Source organism: Seriola dumerili, unplaced genomic scaffold (genome assembly GCF_002260705.1).
Source record: "Seriola dumerili isolate Sdu_G_001 unplaced genomic scaffold, Sdu_1.0 BDQW01000321.1, whole genome shotgun sequence".
Taxonomy (NCBI): Eukaryota; Metazoa; Chordata; class Actinopteri; order Carangiformes; family Carangidae; genus Seriola; species Seriola dumerili.
In genome coordinates this window covers 2,439,009-2,462,948 of record NW_019174576.1, presented here as the reverse complement: position 1 = coordinate 2,462,948, position 23,940 = coordinate 2,439,009, and the positions used below count along the sequence as shown (strand labels likewise).

Below are 23,940 nucleotides of genomic sequence, written 5' to 3'. Positions count from 1 at the left end.
CCCCTCAATAGTCTACCTGTGTCCAGTAGTAAGCCAGGTAACTCTTTGATAGTGACATCCTGGAGAGAAGGAAAGAAGCAGGAATCCCAGCAGGCTCAGACTGTAATGAGGGGGCAATGAGGTTTGAAGCTGCTCATTACCAACACCTAGAGCTGCAAGGAAGCCGGGCTGACAGCAGCCAAGGCAGTAAGCGACCCTGGGAGGACCGCCGCATGTGGCAGAGACACTGGAAGGAACAAATGGAGGCCAGGAATAGATATCACCTCCAGGGTTTTCGAGTGACAGTAGGTTTTTCTTTAACACCGATTCCTGTAATCTTTGCCTGAAGCTGCTGGTTGGATGGAAAAAAAACCCCAGAAACAGCATTTAGACCACTAATAAAACCCTCTTCAAAAACAATTAGTCCATAATTAGATGCTGAAAATCTGTGCTCTCACGGTATCTTTAAATGTGACCATGTTTCTGAAAAAAAAAACACCAGGAGGATTTAGTGAACCTCCCACAGGTTCAGTCTTCTGAAGGTGGAAAAGCCCCTCGAACTTCATCTAGACTCTCGTGGGACAGTAAAACTCTGCTTTTTAATTCAGACTGATGATGTTAGCAGTCACTTAAGGCAGGGTGATGTGCCAAGTATATTTAGGGGTAGTAAAAAAAACTCGACACTACTACAGGACATAAAGGAATAATTCTCTAAAACATTACCGGGAAACTGATTGGATGAATAAAAAAAAAAAAAAACTGGAAAAAAAATTCTCACCAACTTTTTCGCTGTTTGTCATTCTTCCCCCGTCTTTCCGTCTCTCTCAGCACAGCTTGACCTGAACTGAATCATGATGAATTATATCAATGGGATAAATTCTTCGGTTCGAAAAACATGGACTATAAAATAATGTGTCACCTTCATTCTGTCTGCCTCTCCCCTCTCTCTGTGCCGTAGGATTCTGACAAGCCCTGAGGTAATTAATGCTCATCAAACATCTCAACACACAACCTACCCTCTCCCATTACACACACATTAACAACTGCTTTAGACTGCAGGACTAGCGTCGCCATGTCCACACACCATCAGGCTAATACACTCTTGACTGAGTGTCACAGAGCGAGACCCCGCTAATTACCTGAGTCTGCAGTCATATTAAAGACAACACACACACACACACGCACGCACGCACGCACGCACGCACGCACGCACGCACGCACACACACACGGGTTCCACTGATATTTGTATTCAGAATCATAAAAAGCTAGAGAGGTCGGTTGTAGCAACACAGAGAGCTGTCTGCTGTTTGACAACTTCTCAATCAGCCATCATAGCAGTGGTACGGCCGGCTCACAAGACACAGACACAACATGGAGTCAACTGGTTCTCTGTGATCTGAATCAAAGAAAGAGAAACAGAGACAGAGAGATGGAACATTTACAGTCTTGCGTCGTTTTGAGAGCTTTATCTAAACTCTAGAAAATACTTCCTTTTTTCACATTGGTTCAGTTATAGCCACAATGGCATGACAACAATGGTATTTGAAGTTTAGTGCTACCAAATAATAACACTGAGACAATGTCTTTTGACAATGTAATTGGGGAAAACACAGCAAACCACATCAGAAAACAATGGTTATGGGCAAAACAAAATCAAACTACAGCATAGATCTATTATGCTCATTTCCAGCTCTATATTCTTATTCTTGGACTCCACTAGAAAAGCTTTGCATCAGTCAGTTTAAAAAAAATTCCTTATTCATCTCAAACTGTCTGTCATGCAGCCCCTCAGCTGAGTCTCCGATTGAGACAGGCAATATTACCTCTGGGCTTCTTAAGAGGCCGCTTTAAAAGCCCACTTTACTTCTCTGATTGACTAAACGGGTTCTGAAAGCAAATTGTGAGTCAAATGAATAACAGAAATTGATTGGAAATGGGAACTTCTCAAATACATCTGTATATGTTTGAATCTGATCCGGAATATGAGAGTGGACAGCATGAATATCCGCAGCAACAAAGATTAGACCAGGACGTCTCTGTAAGGTAAATATTGCGCCCATTACCTGCTCATTATGTGACAAAGAGACGATTTAGGCTTCCAACGTCAATCCATATATATATATATATATATATTTTGTAATATTTATGCCCCTGTTAATAGTTGGACATGTGAGAAATAAAGGCCATCTGAAGTGGAAAAATGTCTGCTGTCAGGATATACAAAAGATAACTTTGCTAGTACAACGTTATACTTCTGTTGCTACATGACTATATAGTACACCTGCACCGTCTATTATTTGTATTGTAGAGTACATTAAATGCCTATAATGCTACTCAAGTGGACTGTTTTGTGGGAACGAGCTGCGATGGAGCGGGTGACTTTATAAAGAAATCTGCGACAAGCTGATAAAACCAAAGCGTAAACCTTGTGTTCAGAGCAGACTGACCTCTGCTTTACCAACTGAGCTACACTCACCGTGACATGTCTGTCACAGAGACTCTGGAACAAACAAGCCGATGGGAGCTCGACACAACCCATGAAAAATGAGCAGACGGGTCGTTTGTGCATCAGCATATTATGACCCATAGTTACGTTTTGTTGTTAGGTGATGTAGCATACAGAGCGACCGGTCGTTGTTATTATTGTAACCATGACAACAAAGATCGTCTGATATTGAGGAAGTACTTATTTGAAACCTAATCATGATTTTTTCCTAACCCTAACCAAGCCATTACCGTTATTAAACTAACCGCGGCAACGTTCGGTACGCTGCTCTCAGTACACTCGTGTGTTTATTATGGTATCCATGACAACCAAGGTCCGGTACGCTATATTAGGAAACACTCCTCTGGGTCGTATTTGAGGGCAGGAACAAACGGCCGACATGCTCGTATGGATCAGAGGACTTGTTGAATTGTAACCATGACAAAGCATTACAACACAAACCACTGACCTTTTCCTCAACCCGTCTAAGTGTCTTTTATGCTTAAAAATAAAACAGTTACCGTTTTACAACCTTAACAGCATGTTTATTAGTGGTACCGTGACAATGAAGGTCCTCTATTCTTGAGGACGTTTTTATTGTAACACAAACCATGACCTTGTCCTGAAGTGACCCTTCTACAACCTGAAAAGCCTATTTATTACTCTTACCACGATGACAAAGATCCATATGTCTGCCTCTGACCTGTGAGAAAGAAGGTTTATAATGGTTTTATGCTTCTGCGTCACCAATTTTTGGAAAAATATTTTGTCCTGCTTTCAGTGCAAGGGGAGGGGAGGAAGACCCTGCAGTCACTCGGACTGCAGTTTGATGGCTGCTCTGAAACAACAACCCTTTATATAGTACTAAGCTGTTTCACCACTTCTGTTGTGGCGACAACTGTAATCGCTGGCTGCATTATGTGAACAGGCGATGAATAGCAAGTGTCCAAAGCGCTGCTGTCGTCAGTGTCAGTGGATGAGCAGTTCATTTTGTGAAGAAGAAATTCTTTGTCAGTGAATGTTTGACCAATTTCATCATTTGACTCCAATATAACCCGCTGTGCTGTTGCATTTCTCAGACCGGTGTCTGGTCATTGTGACTGGCTGCTGAGTTTCCTACGTGCTGCATGTATGATTTTGATATATTTTAATAATATTTGACTTTTTTTTTCCACTCTTGATGAAAAGCCATCAGAACGACCAGAGAAAGAGCTAGAGCTTAGTAGAGCTTAAGCCTTCTTTATTTTCAATAAAATCCAGCTTTCCTCTGATATCATCTGATCACACAGCACAGCTGTTGTCATTAACTGGTATTTATTTATTGTCTCTTTTGTCAGAGGACATCATGATTATAAAACAGAGGTTTGATGGATGTCTCAGTTAGCAGTGCACAGTTTACGATTTTAGGACAAAAATGAATTAATGCTTTTTTGACACTTATGGTGAGCAGATTTTTTTTGGTCGATTTAACCGGTTTATAGGGGCAACAGTTGGAAACAGTAGTGTCCAACCCATCGAACTGAAAGGACTTATCCCACTGTTCTGCTAAATGGCCCATCGATACAGCCCTCACAGGCAGTGGGACGCCCAGCCCCCATAAACCACGCACCATGGATATGCACCTGACATTGCTGAAACTGCAACACAACAAAACACATTGAGCATTTTATTTATAAGAATATTATACTTCTTATATATTTATAACAAATGAATCCAGTTTTGTGTAAAACATCTCAACTCATAGCATTATATAGCCAACACTAAAGGTGAGGTGAGGTGAAAAAAAAATTCCCATAAAAATGAAAACTTATGCCCAGACAGAATTTATTGGGCATCTCAGAATCACCTCCACATTTAGTTACAGCCTGATTATGTGCCGCTGCAAATCCTTATTTTATAATCTCGACACTGTCGGACAAAATCTGCATAAAATGGTTAATGACAACAGCTGTGCGATCAGCTGTATATGCTTTTAAAATGACTTAATACAGACTGCTTTTTGCATCTGGACTTGTTTTATTTATCAGACTTGTTTATTGGAAACTTTTTCGAAACATGTTGAGGGGGCTCAGAACAACGAAGTTCAGTTGTATTAGCATATGAACAGGATTGATTTTGTCACTCGAACTACACTGTGGCTCTGGGGGTGGGGGGTGGGGGCTTGGGGGCTGAGGGTTATTCCATGTGCTCCATGTGCTCCATGTGGGGATTTCACACTATAGTCGCTCTCATTTACATATCTGTCTGTTTCAGACTACTGAACAAGGAGGAAATAAGCTAGTGATTTAATCACAGCTCAAATGTAATTTCCAAGTTTCTGCATTGCCATGGTACACAGCTGTTAAACCTCTGTTCTGTTCCTCTCCGTGGTTACCTGCACTGGGTTTTAATGCAGCCGAAATTGATCTTATAGTTTATCTCATTTACATCTTTTTCTGTGTCGAGTGTCAGACATCGGAGCAGAAAAGAAATAAATAGCCTTGAAATAAATTTGGTCTCTGAATACTGGTGGGAACTAGAAGTAATTGTAAGGCAGTTGTTGATGAAATCTGTTGGTTATTTTATGACCATGACATTGTCTCACAAAGTCATCATAAATACAGGTTTATGACAGCAGCTGATAAATCACATATGAAATGAGTGTTCACGAAGAAGTTGTCCTCTTAACTGAAGTACATTGTGTTTAATATGTCTGTGACTTGATGTTTAATAGATATTTGACTGAATGTCTGAAACCCTGAGTAATATATAATTATTTGTCCTGTGGAGTCTCTGTATGATACAGAGAGACAATTCACAAGCTTCAGTGAGTCTCCTCTCTGTGTCCACACAGAGTGGTTTCTGACAACTGGTGGCAGACAAGAGAACAGCATGCTGGATTTTATGAGGCTGGAACCGAGTCAGACGATACTGCCTGCTTACTGCAACTGCCCTGCAGGGGCACTGCAACCACGCTGTGGTGAAAAAGTGTGATACTTTCAAGTGCTGCCACTGTAGAGGAATGAAACTAGACTGTTCTCGCCAGAGAAATGGCAGCACTGAGTGTTTATTCAAAAACGCTTAACATGACCTACATTTACATACTGTGTGTTTACATTTACTCATTTGGTAGTTACTTTTATCCAAAGCGATTTACAAGTGAAGGACAACACTAAAGCTTCCCTGCAGTGGGAGACCTTGGAGTAAGTACTACGAACGAAACATAAGAAGTTGTCCTCTTAACTATAGTGTGTAATATTCCTTTGACCTACAGTGATGCTATTCTGACAACCTACACCATGTTATTATAAGAGTACTTTCTGTCCTCTCTAAGAAGATAAGATATAAGTAGCATCACGTTGTACAATCTCAAATCGCCTAAGGAAGAAGGCTGGAGGAACACTTGCGGCAACATTGCATGAGATTTTGACACAGGAGACCACGCTGTGTGACACTGGTTTTGCCGTATGTTAAAGTTCCCATATCTTACACTCTTCCGGTGATTTTATTTAAAGTATTCTATCCATAAGTAGATATATTTGTGGTTTTAAGAACCAAGACATCTCAATGTAGTTTTACATCTGCTCTCTCAGGTGTGTCTCTGGAGCTCTAGCAACAACAGGGCGTTTTGTGTCGAACTCTGAGCCTGTCTTCTGATTGGCTGACTGTATTGTGAGTATCCTTGCTGCCAGCTAACTCTCCTCAGCTGCCCGACCCTCCGGGAGATCATTTTAAATGTTGTATTTAATCTCTTTCATTTAGTAATTTTTCACCGTTATTCTCTTCAAATTTTAGCCTTGTTTCAGAAATGAAAGGGTTACTTTCCTAAAACCATGAAAATAAAGTTATCAAATCAGATTTGTCTTCTTTTTTTTGTTGTTTTCTCTTGACAGAGAAAAGGTATACAGTATATGTACAAAGCAAATTTCAGAAAAACACTGAGAAACCAAATCCTGCAAGCTTGGATAGTGGGTCCAGATGGGCCATGTTGGCACAGCTGTATAGTTGTGATGTCACAAACTTACAGCAGTCCCAATGGCTCAATGTGAGGCACTGTTTCTGAATATGGGCTGTGTGCATTTCTCCATCGATTGAGTGCTTTGATACTTTCACAGTATTTATATTGCACCTTATAATAAAAAAAATACATGGAAATCTCATTTTCTTCAACATGGGATCTTTTAATCAAGTTGTTTTAGTGGCTTATATTTGACCAGTCCATAGCTAAGGTGGCAGATCAGAATATTGTCCTTTAAATAATTTTTGGAGGAGGAATTTGGTGTAGTGTCAGGGGGCACTAAATGCCCTATTTTGCTAAATGGGTAAGTGTCTTACATTCTATAAGAAACTACAGATTATTAAATTGTATAGATGTTTCACACTTTAAGCAAATGAAATTCCACATCATCAGCACATGGCTGATATGCGTGGGAGAAACTTAAACTGAAAGAATTAACAGCCTCAGTGTATATATGGTGTCCCATTATGCCATAACATTCTGATTAAGCCAACTGTGCATGGTTAACTTACCAGGCTGAGGCCTCAAAAGATAATACTGGACACAATATTTCCCCCACAAAACTCAACAATAGACATCATGCCTGTCTGAAATAACTCGCCATGAAACTAGGCTGCATGAGCCGCTGCATGTGTGTGTACACACTGCAGAACATTAGCTTGAGAAGATTAATATTATAATGAGGTCAAATTTCTTTCTTCAGAGTGAAGGAAGATGAGAAGGGAACAAACGTCCAATTTCAAATTATCATCGGCCAAGGTCACTTCTTTTATTTTGTTATGGAAGAAGCAAAAAATCTATTTTTAAATTCTATCACAGTTACTCACACAGACAAACAGTTGGGGGTTTGTAATATTTCTATTGCTTCTACAGATTCAATTATATGTCTTTCATCAGCCAATTACAGCGCATAAATTCACAGCTGTTACCACGGCTGCAGGAGCCCATGCGACCCTCATGCAATCACATGCCAAATGATTGGCACAGGCCTCAAAACAAACACACATTTAACTGTGAGGACACCATGACGCAAGCTCCACATGGACCTGAATGAATATGGATGACACAGTCCTTCCAAACAGATACCAGCTTTAAATCCATATATACTCAGTCTTGGCTTACTTCAAGGGAATTCCAGTTTTGTCCAACCCTGGGTGTTATTTTTATGTAGTGTGACCGTCACTCCGTCACTCTTGCTATGTTTATTTCTTACCTGGGAAAATCACTGAAAAGAAGTTCACTTTTAAATAACCCTACAGTTTGCTAAACATAGAGCAGAAAACACTGTTGAATCATAAGAGTATTACCAAAACTCTCTGTTAAAAACATCACAAACAATATTCTGGTTCAACATTGACATATATAGTAGTTATGCACACACAAATTTCCTGTGCAATGGTGTATTATTATTGATACTTTAGATATGCTCTTCATTTTTACCTCCATATAAAGTGATTTATACAGTCTGGCTAAACCTGTTGAATTTATAACCTGTCTGATTCTCTGCCTTCTTGTGTTTCTTACCAGACCTCATTGTGTCCCCAATATTTGTAATTGCACAGTGTGTTTAATGTCATCATAACCAAAAAATGATTGTATTTGTTGGTGTTAAGCTACTATATACATAGTAGCTCAGTAATTTCCTCAAACAAGCTTGACGCTGTAGTTTTTAGCAAATGTTACTCAAACATGTGCATATCATTCCTTTATAACCCTATTAAAACACATTTAGTATAAAGGCACATGTCACCAATAGCAACAGAGTGGCTCACAAACCCTGTCTCCTAAATATGTTTCTATACAACTAAACTGCAACAGCAAATATGTTTTGTACAAATGTAATTGCAACCAGACTCTATTTTCTGTTAATATAAATAGGATATGTTGAATAGAAACAATATCACCATCCTCGTCCTTTACTAGGTGCTTCATTGGCGAAACAGGATGTCTGCTCATGCTAAAACAATAACCTGATTCTGACAGAAACAAAGTGTGTGCAAGAGAGAGTAAAAGATAAAAAGGTTTGAAGTCAAGCGTCTTTCACTCAAAACATCTGTCCCTCTCTGTGTCAGGCTAACCACCATATATGGCCACACTGCTCCAGCTCACTTCCTTCTCTGTCACGCAGACACAAGTTCAAGTGAGCTAACACAAAGCCAGACCTATGCTGACACACAACACATTTGTGTACATATTCATCCTGGAGACACGCATATATGCATCCACTCACAAACCCATAACCAGATTTCTTTCACTCCCTGAGGCTAATTTGCCCCTGACCAAGAGCTTTCACACTAGGGTGGTTTTCCCAGTCTGGCTCCCAGAGAGAGTGTGTTCGACAGGGGACCGTGTGTTTGTGTATGGTGTGTGTGGCAGATGGCAGCAACCTCTCAGGGTGCCTGTGCTTTAGCCACGGTGTTGTCCCTTTGGATGAGAGTGAAGAGGAGTCTTTTCTTTGCTGCTGCTGACTTCAATCCTCATATGAGTGGCTGGAACAAATGGATTAGAGAATAGTACCATCTAAGGCAGTGGCACGGCACCTCACTCCCGCACCACACTGGACTCATCTCACGGCAATTCATAGGAATCATCGCTATGAGAAACCAACAGTGCACTGCGGTTATGTAAGGTTGTGATGGTGAACTATTAAATTTGAATGTTTAAATGTACATTCTTATATTTGTATGGGAACAGGAAACACGAGATCATATACGCTAGATATTGTCATGTAAATCAATTAGTTCAGCATCAGGTAATTTGGGGTGGTTCGGTTGGAAACCTAGACACCTAGTCTGCATCCTGGACAGATCGCAGTGGGCCGCCACATCAGTCTAAAAAAATCCATAAAGGTTTTACCGGCCCTGTCAGTCTTTTTACTGGCTGTCTCTGTGAACCTGTCACTGAGAGCGTGCTGCTTCCAGGACTGGGCTTCCTTCACCAATACGAGCGGACCGGTCCCAGTGTGGAAGTGCAGCCACCAGATCAAACAATGTTTCTGGTGGAAACCCTGTGCACTTTTATGCATGTTTATAACAAACCGCCTATTATAAGATACATATTCGATCAATATTATTTCAGTCATTTATGCGATGCTTTAACTATTGCAAATTTTAATTGTTTGACTGTGGAATTGCCTTTAATTGTGTCTGTGCAAAAGCAAAATAATTTTATGCAATAAAATCTCCCAAAAAAAAAAAAAGTGAGAAAATATAGATTTTCAATGGCAGTGTAGTAAATGTCAAATTAGAAAAATGTATTTTATGTCACTTTCTTTTAAACTGACCTGAACAAAGAGCTGGTGATTTATGTTTCCATTTTGTCATGTGGGTTGTTATCATCTCAAACTGACTGACTGCGCACAAGTCATTTTGCCTCAATGCTGTTTTTTTTTTTTTTTTTTTTTTTACAGATTTGCATTCATTCTCACAAATCAAATGAATGAACGAATTGAAATATAACATGCATCAACATTTCAGTTACCTTGTGGGCCTATACAGCTACAGCATGAATGAACCTGAATGTGTTGTGACACTGGCATGAATAAAACCTTCGGCCAAAACCTGAAACCCAGCCCCCCTCCCCCTTCCTCCGTCTCTCTCCCTAAAATGTGACATCACACTGCACACAGATTAAAATAAACATGACATTAAGAACTACAGCTCTCTCCAAGCACTAGCCTATTTATCAAGTCAAATTCATTTATTTATTTAGTCAAGACACAAAATCAGAAAACCTCAAGCTCACTGACAGAGCAGTGTCTTCACAAAACCAATAACAACAAATTGGAAACCAACTTATGAAGAGTGTTTAGTCAAAACCACAACAGGCGGCATAGTCAAAGAACAGAAGTGCTAAATCTTTACCAGCTAAAACCTCAGCTAGTCATTATCCACTATCATCAGTATCCTCAACAAAGACATTCTTCATTTCAATCTTTGTATTGTCCACAAATAAGCAAAATACATCATCAAAACAGCTGCAGTCAGAGTGGTGCATGTGTATAACAGGAAGCAAGAAAAATAACAAGATCATAAGAAACGATTCAATAAGTGGTGTTTTTGTTTAGTTGTAGGGAAGCGTAGAAACATGGCCCCCTGGCTGCCGGCCAAACAATCAATAGCTGTAGCATTAAGACATGACGTATCATCAATCAATACACGGTGGGGAAATAAGTGATACAGTAAGCAAATGACTGCTATTGTATATGTCAGCATTCAACAGTCATTTGCCAGAATAAGAGGTAGTGTACCTCTCTGTCCACCTCTCTTCTCCGTCCCTCCTCCTCCTCCTCTCATTCCTCCATCTCCTGTCATCTGTCCCACCGGCAGCCTGTCCTTCTCAAGGTCTGCTCTGTTGTTAATCATCATTCCCTCCTCAAGTTCTCTCACATACACACACTCTGCCCCGACGATAATTATTCAGAGCTGTGTGATCTTTTATTTTTGCTCTTGTTGTGCTTGGAGCAAGTTCTCCCTCAAATATGAAAAGCCTTGTCATTGTTCATTATCAAGTCTTAAATATAGAAATAAGAACAATCATAAAGGATCACTCTGTGCACTGCTTTATTTGTGAGCATTTGTTTTACAATGTGTATGGGTGCTCAACAAGGCAAAAAATTTAAAAACAATCAGTTAAAGATAAAGTTGAGTAAAAGGAAGTGCAAGGCAGACGTGTTTGGCCTTCAAGAAAAAGTGTTTTAGGTCCCATATTTTACGCTTTTCCAGTGTTTTATTTAAAGTGTTGATCCATAAGAAGATATATTTGTTTTTTTAAGTACCAAAAACCATCTCAATGTAGTTTTACATCTCCTCTCTCAGGCTTCTGTCTGGAGCTCTAGTAACAACAGGTCAGAGAGCCAATCAGAATCGGAATCAGAGAGGCTCTGAGCCTCACTTCGGAGTGATCACATAAAAATATAGCAGGTTTCAGGTAAACACTCAGAGATGGTTAGAGCTTAGGGCATGGCTGAGAGCGGTGACTGCCTTGTTGTGACATCATGAAGCTACAGAAGACCCGATGGCTCATTTTAAGGCTCAGTTTCTGAACACAGGCTGGGTGCATTTCTCTGTGGACTGAGCGCTATGATACTTTCACAGTAGAAATATAGAACCTAGACCTGCTTTAAAAAAAGACATGGAAATTTAACTTTCTACAATACAGGACCTTTAAATGTGTAAAAATTACAGATAATGAATGTACAGTATGTCCTCGCTGAACAATCAAGACAAATTAAAAAATGGTGGAACGTTGACTCAGTGTAAAAAGATCACAAAGGAAGCATCAACAAGCATAACACTGATTGTTTTTGAAGTTGATGATGAAATCAATTAAAAAACCTCTGTTAATTGTGCGTACTGTGTGTCCAGCCTTTTGAGCCATTGTGGCTACTGTAGCATTTGCACTTTATCACACAGTTACCACAGTTAGGATTCAAAAAAAGTGAATGTTCCTCTAAAAAATAATGCATAGCCATTTCATATCTTTTGCAAACGTCTTATTTGCTCATATTCAAAATAAATTACTTACTTCTCTACTAAGTTGCTTTAATAGAATTTCAACATGATTCTGGTCAATTTCAAAAAAGTAATAAAAAGATAGCAACAGAAAATTCTGCTTTAGGACAGAAAATAAGGTTAGATGGCTGACAGGTACAGAGCAAGAATGGATGTGTTGCACAAGCACACATCATCCTGACTGCACATACAGTATGCTGTTGGATGGGCATGGCTCCCTGCTCCATCTGTGAGCTGCGTTCAGTGCACCTGAATTCATGGTGCTATCTGATTACAGGGACCACATCATAATGACAGGAGTAATGTAATTCAGTAAAGCAGAGAGAAATAAATGCAGAGAGAGTTGAATCACCTGTCAAGTGCACTGTACTGAGTCTGGCAAAGTTTGCACGGTGCGGTACGGAGGATCCTGCAGCTGTAGGTGTATGCTTTTTGTATTGCACCAGAGTTCGGACAGAGAAACACACTCACCACACTCATTCACACTGCTTCTGATCAATGACCAGCAGGACCGAAATGACAGCAGTGAATTTATTAAAGTTTGAATGCACGGCCACAGCAGCATTTCATCACTTCAAGGCAACTTACCAATTCTTAAGGAGTTCAGAAGTGTCTACCCCTAAAATGACAATTTAAAAGGGAAATGGCATTTCAGCTCAGCTCTTCCTTGGCTTGTCAAATACTCTCTCTTTCATGTGTGACATTCCCTTTGGAAAGCTGAGACAAGGCTTCAGCCAGGTGATGGGCTTTGATATGCTGATATCCGGTTGTATGAATATCAGGTAAAGACATCCTTGACTTTTACTCCATGTGACTCAACCTCCCTCTCTGCGTCTCTCTTCATTTTCAGATGAGGACTCCTCTGAGGTCAGAGTACTGAGACCGACCACATGCTAGTTTTTCACTGTTTTTGTTTTCCAATAAGAAAAGTGATATAACATGAGTTTAAATAAGCACTTATTTTGAATTAATGTAAATGTGAAGCAAAAAAATTGCTGCAGGTTCTAGATCTTTCTTCTTTTCTTTTTTTAACTGCTGTAAATTCCCATTTAAATGTTTGCTTTTGATGATTTCTTCAGTACAGAAACACAGATGTCTTCCAGGTAATATAACCGTATTATAGGTTTACGCTGTGGCCATCAGTTTCAATTATTTCAACTATGTTTTTCAGAGATCCTGTTCATGAGAAGAAGCCATTCAACAGCACAGATCAGAGCTGTGGAAAATTTAGTGTGCTGTTGCAATTGGCAGGAAAACACTGTAGTTGTTAAAACTCATCCAAAACCAGAATGTGAAACTGATCTGATTTAAACTGCTTCAACGTTTTATGTGGTTTTAGCAATGTATGGTCTTTGCTTCAGCATGCTGTATCCCTTATTCTTATTCTTACATGCACCTTCAGAGGTGTAGGTGACTTCTGTAGCTTCTAATTTTGACTTTTTATTGAAGAACCAGCTCTTTCCTAGCATAGGAAACCCTAACCCTAACCCTTCTCATATTTTGTACTGCTGATTCAACAGGTAGAGTTTCATGGTCTTTCGAGCCTTGGGGCCGCCTCAGCTGGCAGTTATCCTACATTAGGTCCGTCTCAATACAGAGTATGACACGTTTGAGCCCACATCCTTGAATCTGAACCTGGCAAGTTGAACACAGGAGTCCAGGTGTATTTTTCTAAAAAAAAAAATAATTGTATTGGTTTTATACACCTAATTGTCTTAATTGTTTTGTCTGTTTTTCTTCTCTTACCTATATCTATTGATTTTGTCTCATCTAATTTATTGCTGCCTTTGTCATGCGCTTTGTAACATGGATTTTGAAAAGTTTTGGGATACTTCTCTACCTGCCGTTCAAAGGTAAATATTTTAACCAGGTGAAGGATTTTAGTCATCGGATCTCAAGTTATCAGAGAAGCGAGCTGAGCAAACTTTAACTCCAGTTCAGCTCCCAGCACCTCCAAGACGATCTGCTGCGTTTGCCGAACAACCTTAACCCAGAGAAGCTGACTGCAATGACGGCAGTGGTGGTGAAGACAACAGTTCCCATGATCCCACGCTACTTAACAACGTCACCAAACTCCGTCTTTTGTTAGTGTTTTAGTTGAGAGACCCCCCAGTGACAGAAGTTACACACTGTGTCTTTGGATCCCAGAGCTCTGGGTGCCCAAAGTAACTCCCACTTCACACCTCTATACCCTGGCTTCTGTCTGTGGTGTCAGCGCCAGAGAGAGTGAAATTACAAAACAAAAAATAAATTTAATTGACACGCTGTGCAAAACCACCACAGCCAACCTTTAAGGGGAAAGACATAAACCCTGTTTTACCACATCAACATCCGGGCCAAAGAAAACAAAAAACGCTCTGGCCCTGAAGGCACAAACACATTTCATTCCTGACTCATCATTTTAAAAGCTCCCGTCGCTCCCCTCCTTCAGATTGGTTTATTTTCAGGTTTTTCTTCCTCAAACAAATGAAAAGCAATACCACCATCAATCCGCCATCACATCACAAACAAACAAACAAAGTAACAAGACTTGTTTGTTGTTGATTATAACAAATCAACCTGTTCAATCCATGTTTAAATTAATCCAACTCCTACTAGTTTAAATTCCAGTTGCTTTCAGAGCAGTTCATAATTAGTCCTCATACCGGCCTCCTGTTTTCTGCTCCAACAATCACCTCAGCTTCCAGCCTTTAATGGAACCAATCAGACAGCTGTGGTTACAAAAGGTTGATCGATAAGTGAGTTTGCCACTTCAGATTTCAGACAGAACAGAGAGGAGAGCAAGAGCTCACATGGCAAAGACACTAAGAGTGGCTTACACTGTTTACCGCGTATATAACCTATGTATGTAACGTATATAATTTAAAACAAACAATAAGGTGGCGACACATGGTGGGGGTGGGGGGGGGGGGGTCAACTTTCACTCCTAAATATCAAGTTGGATAGATTTCTATTACACATTGATATTCACTGCGACCACCGGTGTACGACACGCGAACACCAGCCAAGCGCAGTAAAACCCCTTGATAGTTGGACTGGCCAAAACACTGGATTGTGATAATTATCATTACAAAATTCCATCATAGGAAAGGTGCTGAACGAGCTCAGTGAGATGTATAGGCTCCCTTCTGAAATGACGGAGAGGTTATACCACAATCGTGTCAGGCAAAGATGGTGCCTGTTTTTTTTTTAAATTATTGTTATAAATGGTCTGCAGCTCAAAACCATGTATAAATAATACACATATAAAATATTTTCCCTCATATCAGATCATCTTTAATCTATCCCGACTATCCTGCCAAGGTTTTTATTGTTGCATGCTGAGTAATTGTCATGAGGATCATAATGTGTTTTGAGAAACACATTATGATTTTGCAACAGACACATTAAGATAAACAAATTTTCATTTTCAGATATATTAACACCTTGATGATATTTATTATTAATATTATCACTATTATTTCCTTTGGGGGACGGAAACTTATCATTTCAATGGACTACTCTTGAATTTCATCCCAATCCATTTAATAAAAGTTTTTTTGTTTTTTTTCTCAGTGTATACACACAATATTTCACATAAAACATAAACATTGAAATTATTTTTTTGAGGATTTATGAAAAAATTAAATCATTACAACAACTTAACAAGTAACAGCTACAGATTCAGCATTTGATAATCAGACTTTTTGGGGGGTGTGGTCCATTTTCAGTCCTTTCAGTAAACCCTCAAACGAAATGAAAAAAAAAAAAAAAAGAAACAAAAAGAAGCTGCTGATTATCTTTGAAAACACCGTGACTATCACCACATGCTAAGTGCTGTCATTCACTTCAAAGGAAACGATCTAATCTAAAGTCTGGTCCCGAAAATCACATCACATTACCTCCTGGGGTTTCTTGGAGTGGCTAACACACTTCAACAGCTAGCACTTCAGGCACTAAAGTTAGCTTAAACAGCTTGAGTTAAGTACAGGTAACTTTTCAATGCGGTGTCACAACTCACGACCGTTAAAGCCTTAAAACTGCATCATAGCCACAATCCATGGGTATACTACCGGCATGTGGAGATGCACACAGTGTAACAAGTGATCTTCTGATACAATCCCTACACGCTGAGCGATTCTCTTTGAAGCTGTGTCGTTATGTCCTATATAGTGTTTTATGTTCTACTGTGAAAGAGTGGCATGCCATGGCTGTGTCGAACAGGATGTGGCCTATTTTCTGTTCTGGAGGAGACGGAGGAAACTAGTATTTCTAGCCAGATCCCATGTGACGGGCCGACATGACAGAGAGCCCAGCTGTGCAGAGGGGGGGGGGATGCATTACCTCTCGCATCTCTTGTACGCCCGTTTTTTTTTTTTTTTTTTTTACCTATTCTTCTCTCTGTCTTTCATTCTCATTGTTTTCCAATTACTTCGAGTCTCTTTCCACCCGGCTCATGGACATCAGTTGAGGGGCTTCCAAATTGTGTAACACGCATCTGTTGGGCATATTGGAGGGAATATTAATCTCTTTTTATACTTCATTATACTGTATGTTAAGATAATGCTGGTATATGTCAGCTGGTTTCATTGTAAACACTGGCATCTTCAATGTGGAACAAACACTGTACAAATTATAACAAATCCAATGAAATAATGATAAGTGAGTGGAGAAACTTAATAAATTCATGTGCTTTCATATTGATCACTGGAGTATAGAAATACAGAAATTATATAAATAATTTGCTAGGGTCTTTACAGATGTCAACGCATTTATTAAGAGATTTTAAAAACTGGTTAATGCCTTTATACACTCCTCTGCACACAGATCCAAACAGCAGTGTGGACACAAAATGTGGTTGTTTCCATATTGGCTGCTCATACTAACACGGACCATTGCTGACATGCTTCTGTATGTTGCATGGAACATATTTATAATATCATTTCAGCCTATTCAGCCTATTCCCTTTCACTTCATCCGTTCAGGATGGCATTGTGTTCTTGTTTGCCAATTTCGTTCCTGGAGGGAGGGCTATTTTGTTTTGGCCTAATGACTCACTACCAACTAACGTATCCATCCTACCGCTGTCAGTTGTGGTAGGATGGGTACGTTACTCGGTAGTGAGTGCTAGCGGTTGCCAGGAGCGGTTAACTTTAGGTTGTGCAACAATTGGTCTGGAACTAGGACGTGCTCTTCAATCCCTCCAGTAGAGTTCAACACAGACTCCACAGAGAGCGCCGGAGCACTGAAGCTGCTCTGAAGCTCACGCCCTCAGCTGTGAAGCAAACCATGGATGCGCTCCAGGTTCTCCTGCTTTGGATCCTTGTGTAGAAATAATTAAACAAGATTACATCAGAGGACTGGAAGACTTAAAAGGTTTTGGTGGTAAATGGTGTCAGATGCAAAGATTTTAGTATGTAGTGGATTGACGCCTCCTCCCTCTCTTGCTTTGTTCCATTTCCTTAACCTTCTCTCATTCCCTCTGCTCCCTGCATTTCCCTATATAGAATTATTGATGTGGTACGTTAACTGGTGGAAGCACCTAATCCGGGAGCACACTGGGGAAAACTAGAAAGAGGCTGCACATGGGAGAGGCAATGAAAGCGCACACACACAAACATAAAAGACACGTGAACAAGAAATCAGTATGCTATTCCTATACAGCACAACAATGAGCTTCATTTGAATATCCACCTATCTATCCATCTATCGACCCATCTATCCATCTATAAAACAAAACATCGGCTAGACTGTTCTTGGTACAGTTCCTAAATAAATGTATCAGCCATCTAATTGGAAGCGCAGCAGATAGAGAATTGTGCTGCTGCTGCATGTAGTTATGTAAATGCACGTATGCTTGCCAAGGTTTTTAACCTGAAGTTAGCATGTCTCTCAACCTCTTGGGACTGAGCAGAGAGAGAGGCGTGCTGCATCTGAGGGAGATGTGGAATGAAACACAGACACAAGTGCACATATCTGTTTAACAACTAGAACACATGCTGTGGGGAAGAAAGCTAAGATGTTAAATTCTTCAGCTGAATAAAGGAAATTCATACACATCGTATATCAAGGATGAATGTAGGTGGTTCATATTTTTGGGGCATTCATTTTGGCGTATTTTACATTTCTTTTATAGTTTTTGAAGTCCTCCATTTTCCTCAGTCTCTTGCTTTAATCAACACCATCTATCCTCTTTTCTTCTATTTTTCTACCTAGGCAACAATCCCTGAGTTTGCCGACAGCCGCTGCAGTGCCTGTCCATCTGCAGCTTCTCCCTTGTGGCATCAATATATCGCTTCCATCGGAGAAAAAACCTTGAAGATTTAAGAAAGTGTCAGCTTTTCAGCGATAAAGAAAAACTCGCCTTGTGTTCGGACGGCGACTTTTAGACATTGCACAATGACCACAGCGGCTGAGTTTGATCCCTCAGGGATATTACACTTGCACGGCATGCAAAAGGCCTTGTCAAGGCTCAGGGAGAAAAGGATAAATAAGCGCAAAAAATAAGATTTCAAAGAATAACACAAAGGTTGTTCACACTCACACACACACACACACACACACACACACACACACACGCTCAACAGCTTCTTATCCCCCGTGGGCTTAAGTTATGGATTGACTGATCTTAAGGTCCAATTCCAATATTTTCTGAATAACTAGTGAGGGCTCCATTTTAGTGTTGCAAGTGCAAAAACAGTGCAAAGCGAGAGGTCTTGGACCGTCTCGAATAATCAGGTTCAGATATGTAAGTGGAAAGTGGACAATAGATTACAAGGTTCAATCAGTAATAAATACACTCTCAGCCAATCACATCATTGCTCACAGCTCTGAAAATCAGAGCTCATATTGTTGTGTAGGCGGGGTCAGAGAGGCACAGTGACACAGGACCTATAATCTGCAAGAAATAAATGAAATGTTGTCGAAAGAGTATAAATCTATTTAAGTGTTTGAAGAATTGTATCAGTTCAGCAGTATTTATTCTGTTTTACGCTGTTAAATCATATTGTAATTGTCTGTTTCAATAGTAAAAACACAAGATGCCAACTTTGCTAGAAAACCTAGGTTGATGGTGATGCAGGATTAATGAGCTGTGGTAGTTTAACAGCTCCTGCATAACATGTAGGATACTTTTCAGATGCAACTGACAATTAAGAAATGTGTAGAGGTGTGTGAGGCTGACATACACTTAATCAAGGTAATCATTGTGTCGTGGATACTGTCAATGCGTATCAAGAGCGCACTTCTCAAATGGTGGTTCGTGGATTTACATTTAACAAATCAGCTGCTGCAGGTATTTAACGAGCTGCAGGAGAAGCTTTGCATACAGTACAACGCAGCAGTTTAAGTCATATCAATAAATTAAGTACAAATAGGTTAAGCATAGATTAATGCAAATAGATGCAGACTGCATTTCCAACAGTCTAACATTATATGCCAATCTAAATGCATCTAGTGTCCGGGGAACGCTTAAGTAACATTAATTCTTTACATTTTGAATCATTATTCCATAATGTCAGCACATTATTAAGTTTGCTCTTGTTGGCAAAAATAACCAGAGTGCTAGTGGAGCAAGTTTGCCACAGAAACAGATGTGATTTTCTATTCTCAGTGCAATATCTAACCACTAAAATAAAATACAGACAACTCTCTTCGTGTTGCCTCATTTGAATGAATCTGCCACGTGTTTTGTGGCTCTCCTCGTGCCTGCGTTCTGTGCCCCGGGCACCGAAAACATCACACAGCAAAGAGGACTTGAACCTCAGGAAAACACAACAGTGCTATTTGCAATAGTCAGAGGAAGACTGCAGTAATAGAGCCGTCCGATGTTTAACAGTGTACAATTTAAACAAAAGAGAGGCTTTCTCCAGAAGATCACTCATGAGAGATCATTCATTTAGTTGCCACTACCTCACTTCTCATCTCTTGATCATGGTTAGCTTGTGTTCAGTCTCCACCCCCACCTTTTCCTTTTACCAGTGGTCTCTTAATACTTCATCTCCTCCGCCTACGTCAGTTCCCCCTCTGGATACACACACACACACACACACACACACACACACACACACACACACACCCACACACACCCTACCACACATTATCCATCACCTTTGCTTTTACCTGTCAGCACAGACACACACACTGTATGCTGAGACTCATCCTTAGGTGTTACATTTCCATCTGCGTGGGCTTATACAACACACACACACACACACACACACACACACACACACACACAACTTTACTGGGTAAATGGGCCTTGAATGAACAAAAACAGCACAGCCACAGTTACTGAACAAGCAGGAACAGAAGAGACCACACACACACACACACGCAAACATGCGTGCATACGCAAACACACACACACACCCTATTGACCAGCTGCCAATATGCTTAATGAAAGAAGTGATGACTTATTGACAGTTACTGTGTATCTGAAGCTGCTGAGGTGTCTATTGCTGTCTCCAATGTGCTGACACACACGCACGGACACACACACACACGCACGCACGCACGCACGCACGCACACACACAGCCCTTGAATTCTGATCTAATATCTGATATAGCATTCTAAGCAAAACGGTTGTGTCCCCTTCTGGATGTGTGTGTGAGAGAGAGAGAGAGGGTGGATGTTATTTGTAATGAGTGAATATTGAGCACATCATCTTTGAGCACACCGGGCCTTACACACTATTTATCTTGGCGTGAGTATGTGTGTTTGTGAAGATTCAATACTGCACAATGTGTATTTGTATATATGTGTGTGTGTGTGTGTGTTCAGCATCTTTATGTGTTGTACAATGAGACATTTGAGTGGCAGTGGGTTTAAGGGTCCAATTAGAGCCACTGATTCAATGCACTGGTGAGGCTAATTACTGGATTTATAATGATCAGCATATGTACAGAAATGCACACACACACACACACACACACACACACACACACACACACACACACACACACACACACACACACACACACACACACACACACACAAGTTATAGCTGTGAGACTCATTGGCTCACTGACTTAATGCATACCCCAACCTTAACCTAAACCTGATTCTAACCTCAACCCTAAAAGTATGGACAGAGTTTAAGCACTCAGGGTAAATAGGACTATTTACCTTGTTGCTGGCCTTTCTCTGTGGAGTCACACGCGTGGACTCTTGGTCTTTACCTGAGTAGGTCTTTACATGAGCACAATCTCTACTGAAATAGCGTGAGCTTAATTAAACACAGCTGTTGACGCGTTAGGACTGATTGCATGCAGCTGAGTGCATCTTCAGAATTAGCAGCACAAAAGGACTGATGCTCAAAACTCACAACAACCGAACAACCGAAACTTTCAGACACAATGCACAGTTAGTGTTGCTGTCCAAGTGGTAGCAAGGACACAGTACACAGGAATGTCTGTGAATAAGGTAATAAGAAGTAGCATGTGACAACCGACATGAAAATGTCCTCACAGCGACGGATTTATGGTTTGGTTAGTGATCGCACACACACATAAAATTAGCAAACATATCCACCTGTGTAATACTCTACTCTCACCTCGTTCTGCCTCCTCCTCCTCCTCCTCCTCCTCCCCCTCCTCTCCAACCTCCTCCCCTCGTTTGGTGTGAAATTAAACATTAAAGCCCAGCAGCACATGAGTCAAGGTACTTAATGATGTCGACTTCCTAATAAATTTCTCTGGAGAAATAGATAAAGACAGGGAGACAGGTCGAGGGAGAGCGAAGGAGAGAGGAAGCAAATTCAGAATGCATGATAACATGTGGAGGCTTGGTAAAAAATGATTGAAACCCTGAACAACAGGGGAGCTGCAGTGACTCAGCTTGACCCTTGAAGGCCTTAGTGCTGGTCATCTCAGTCCTCCTCAATCCTACATCTGCAACCACGCCCTCAACCATAACATTAACTATCTACACCTTTGGAATTTTAAAGACCACTTTAGAAGCTGCAACAATGGTTGAAATGAATTCAGGTTGCGATATCCTCACTTTCAGGACTCAAGATGGATCAACCTCCAAAAACCCCAATTCCTATGCCATTAATGCAATTTGATATCCGTATCTTTCAAACTCCACGCCCAGTTTGTAATGCAGATGTTCTGTTAACTGCCATAGGCTCTGCATGGCTGTACTTAGGCGCAGCGCTGCTTTGAGATGAACGCTAACATCACCATGCTAATATACTCACACTGACAATGCTAACATGCTAACATTCTTTAAGTAGCACTAAACACAAAATACAGTTGAGGCTGATTAGTGCTGCAGTTCATAAACCAAACTACTTGACAAATTCAAATTCTGACCTGGTGATGGTGCTACATGAAATTCCAGGGGATCACCAAAGTAATTAGAAGTCATCCTGAGGGGGGGCAAAAATATATGTCCCAAATTTTATGGTCATTCATCCAATAATTGACAAGACATTAGACTAAAAAACTTCCAACTTCATGAATGCGCTAGAGGGAAAAGTTGGAGGATCGTCAAAGTCGTCAGGATATGTGGTTTCGGAGCCATGAGTATCTGTGGACTGTCCGGCCAACCAACATGGTTATAAACGTAGAATATCATCAGGGATATTTTCTTAGGTTTCTCAGCCCCTCCTGGGCCTAAGAAGTTATTTCTAAAACTATTTTCACAGACCAAGTAGCATTCTCCATGACTACTAAATTTAGAATTGGTTGCGCACCCATTTAGTTGGTAAATCTGCTGTACACAGCTTGGAATTAAACACTGCCTGAAAGGGTCAACAGCAGATAATAAAAAAATACATTTTAAAAGTGATTTTTTTTTCTCTTCCTTTTTTGGATAATTTGTTAATTTCATCACTTATCCGTTCCCAGCCCAGACTGTCATATCCATCTTTACTAACCTTAAAATTTCACTTGACTATAGCTGTAAGCATGTTCACACGGCTGAGTCTGCACCAGTCCATCAGGCAGCATCTATGGAGCAGTACTGTGCGCTGTGGTTGTTAATAAGTGAGATGAAACCACTAAACTCCAGAGGAAAATCAACCGGACAGATGTTTCTATTATTGTGTCAGGCTCATTTATATCAGTGAGGGCGGGCTGAACAACAGAAGCACCTCAATGCATAATACAACACAGTTCAACAACATCACAAACTACATCCTAAAAATTATCATACTGTCGAGTCAACACCTCTCTAAAACAATTCCTGTGAAAACTGAACATCATATCCTTCATGAAGGGAGGATTTGATGCAGGACTGCTGTATTGGACTGCATTAGTAGTGGCTAGGCGGACTTGAACTGCCAACTGAGTGTATATATGTATATCCCTGTGCTATTCAAAATGGATTACCCTACAGGCTTCAAGCCAATGCTGCTGTCTGGTGTTCACTTTTGTGTGTGACAAAAATGAGCATCAGCTGGACAGTTTGTTGTGGAGATAATGTTACCTTGGCCTCATTTGCTGATGTTCATTATTTGTCTGGCCAGCCTCTAGCAGGCGGCGACATCGGGGTGTAATTGATCAGTAACCCATAGCACTTCACATCAAACATCTGAACTAACCCTTTAGGTTAGGTTGCCAACGGTATGGGAATGAGATGGATAATTAGGAGTTTGGCTCTTTTTTTTCCAGCTACTATATATTTTTAGTGCCCATCATTAAAGGGCCAGTGGGCATATATTTTATTTAAACAATCATCATCCCTGTTTTGCTATTTACAAAGTGACCTCAAGTGGTGCCATGATGTAATATGTGTTTTACAGCGATCTTTGTCAGCTGTTTGCTTGTCTATATGTCGCTTGATTGGAATGATTTTACTTTTGGTAGTTTCAGCCTCTTCCAGTAACATAGCTTCAAGTTGTTCATATCTCACAGGTACTGTTACAACAGTGATTGTCATTTTTCTTTTAAAGCTGATACATAGAGCTGATTAACAATTAACAATAAGACTCAATTATTGTCCTTGCAATTGCAGTCAAATTATTTGAATGGTGAAGTC

General features: G+C 40.3%; 1 protein-coding gene across 4 annotated transcripts in view; it reads right to left on the bottom strand.

Moving 5' to 3' along the window:
- The window catches only part of nlgn1 (neuroligin 1), a 285,005-nt gene that overhangs the window by 242,334 nt on the left and 18,731 nt on the right, over positions 1-23,940 (bottom strand). Inside the window, exons 2-3 of one of the 4 annotated variants that reach the window (XM_022759228.1) lie at positions 19,603-19,616; positions 2,148-2,167 (exon numbers count right to left, since the gene is read on the bottom strand). The exons of the other annotated variants lie outside the window; for them this stretch is intronic. Coding sequence (XP_022614949.1) covers positions 2,148-2,167; positions 19,603-19,616 — 34 coding nt within the window. The remainder of the gene's footprint in view (positions 1-2,147; positions 2,168-19,602; positions 19,617-23,940) is intronic. 4 annotated transcript variants of the gene reach the window in all.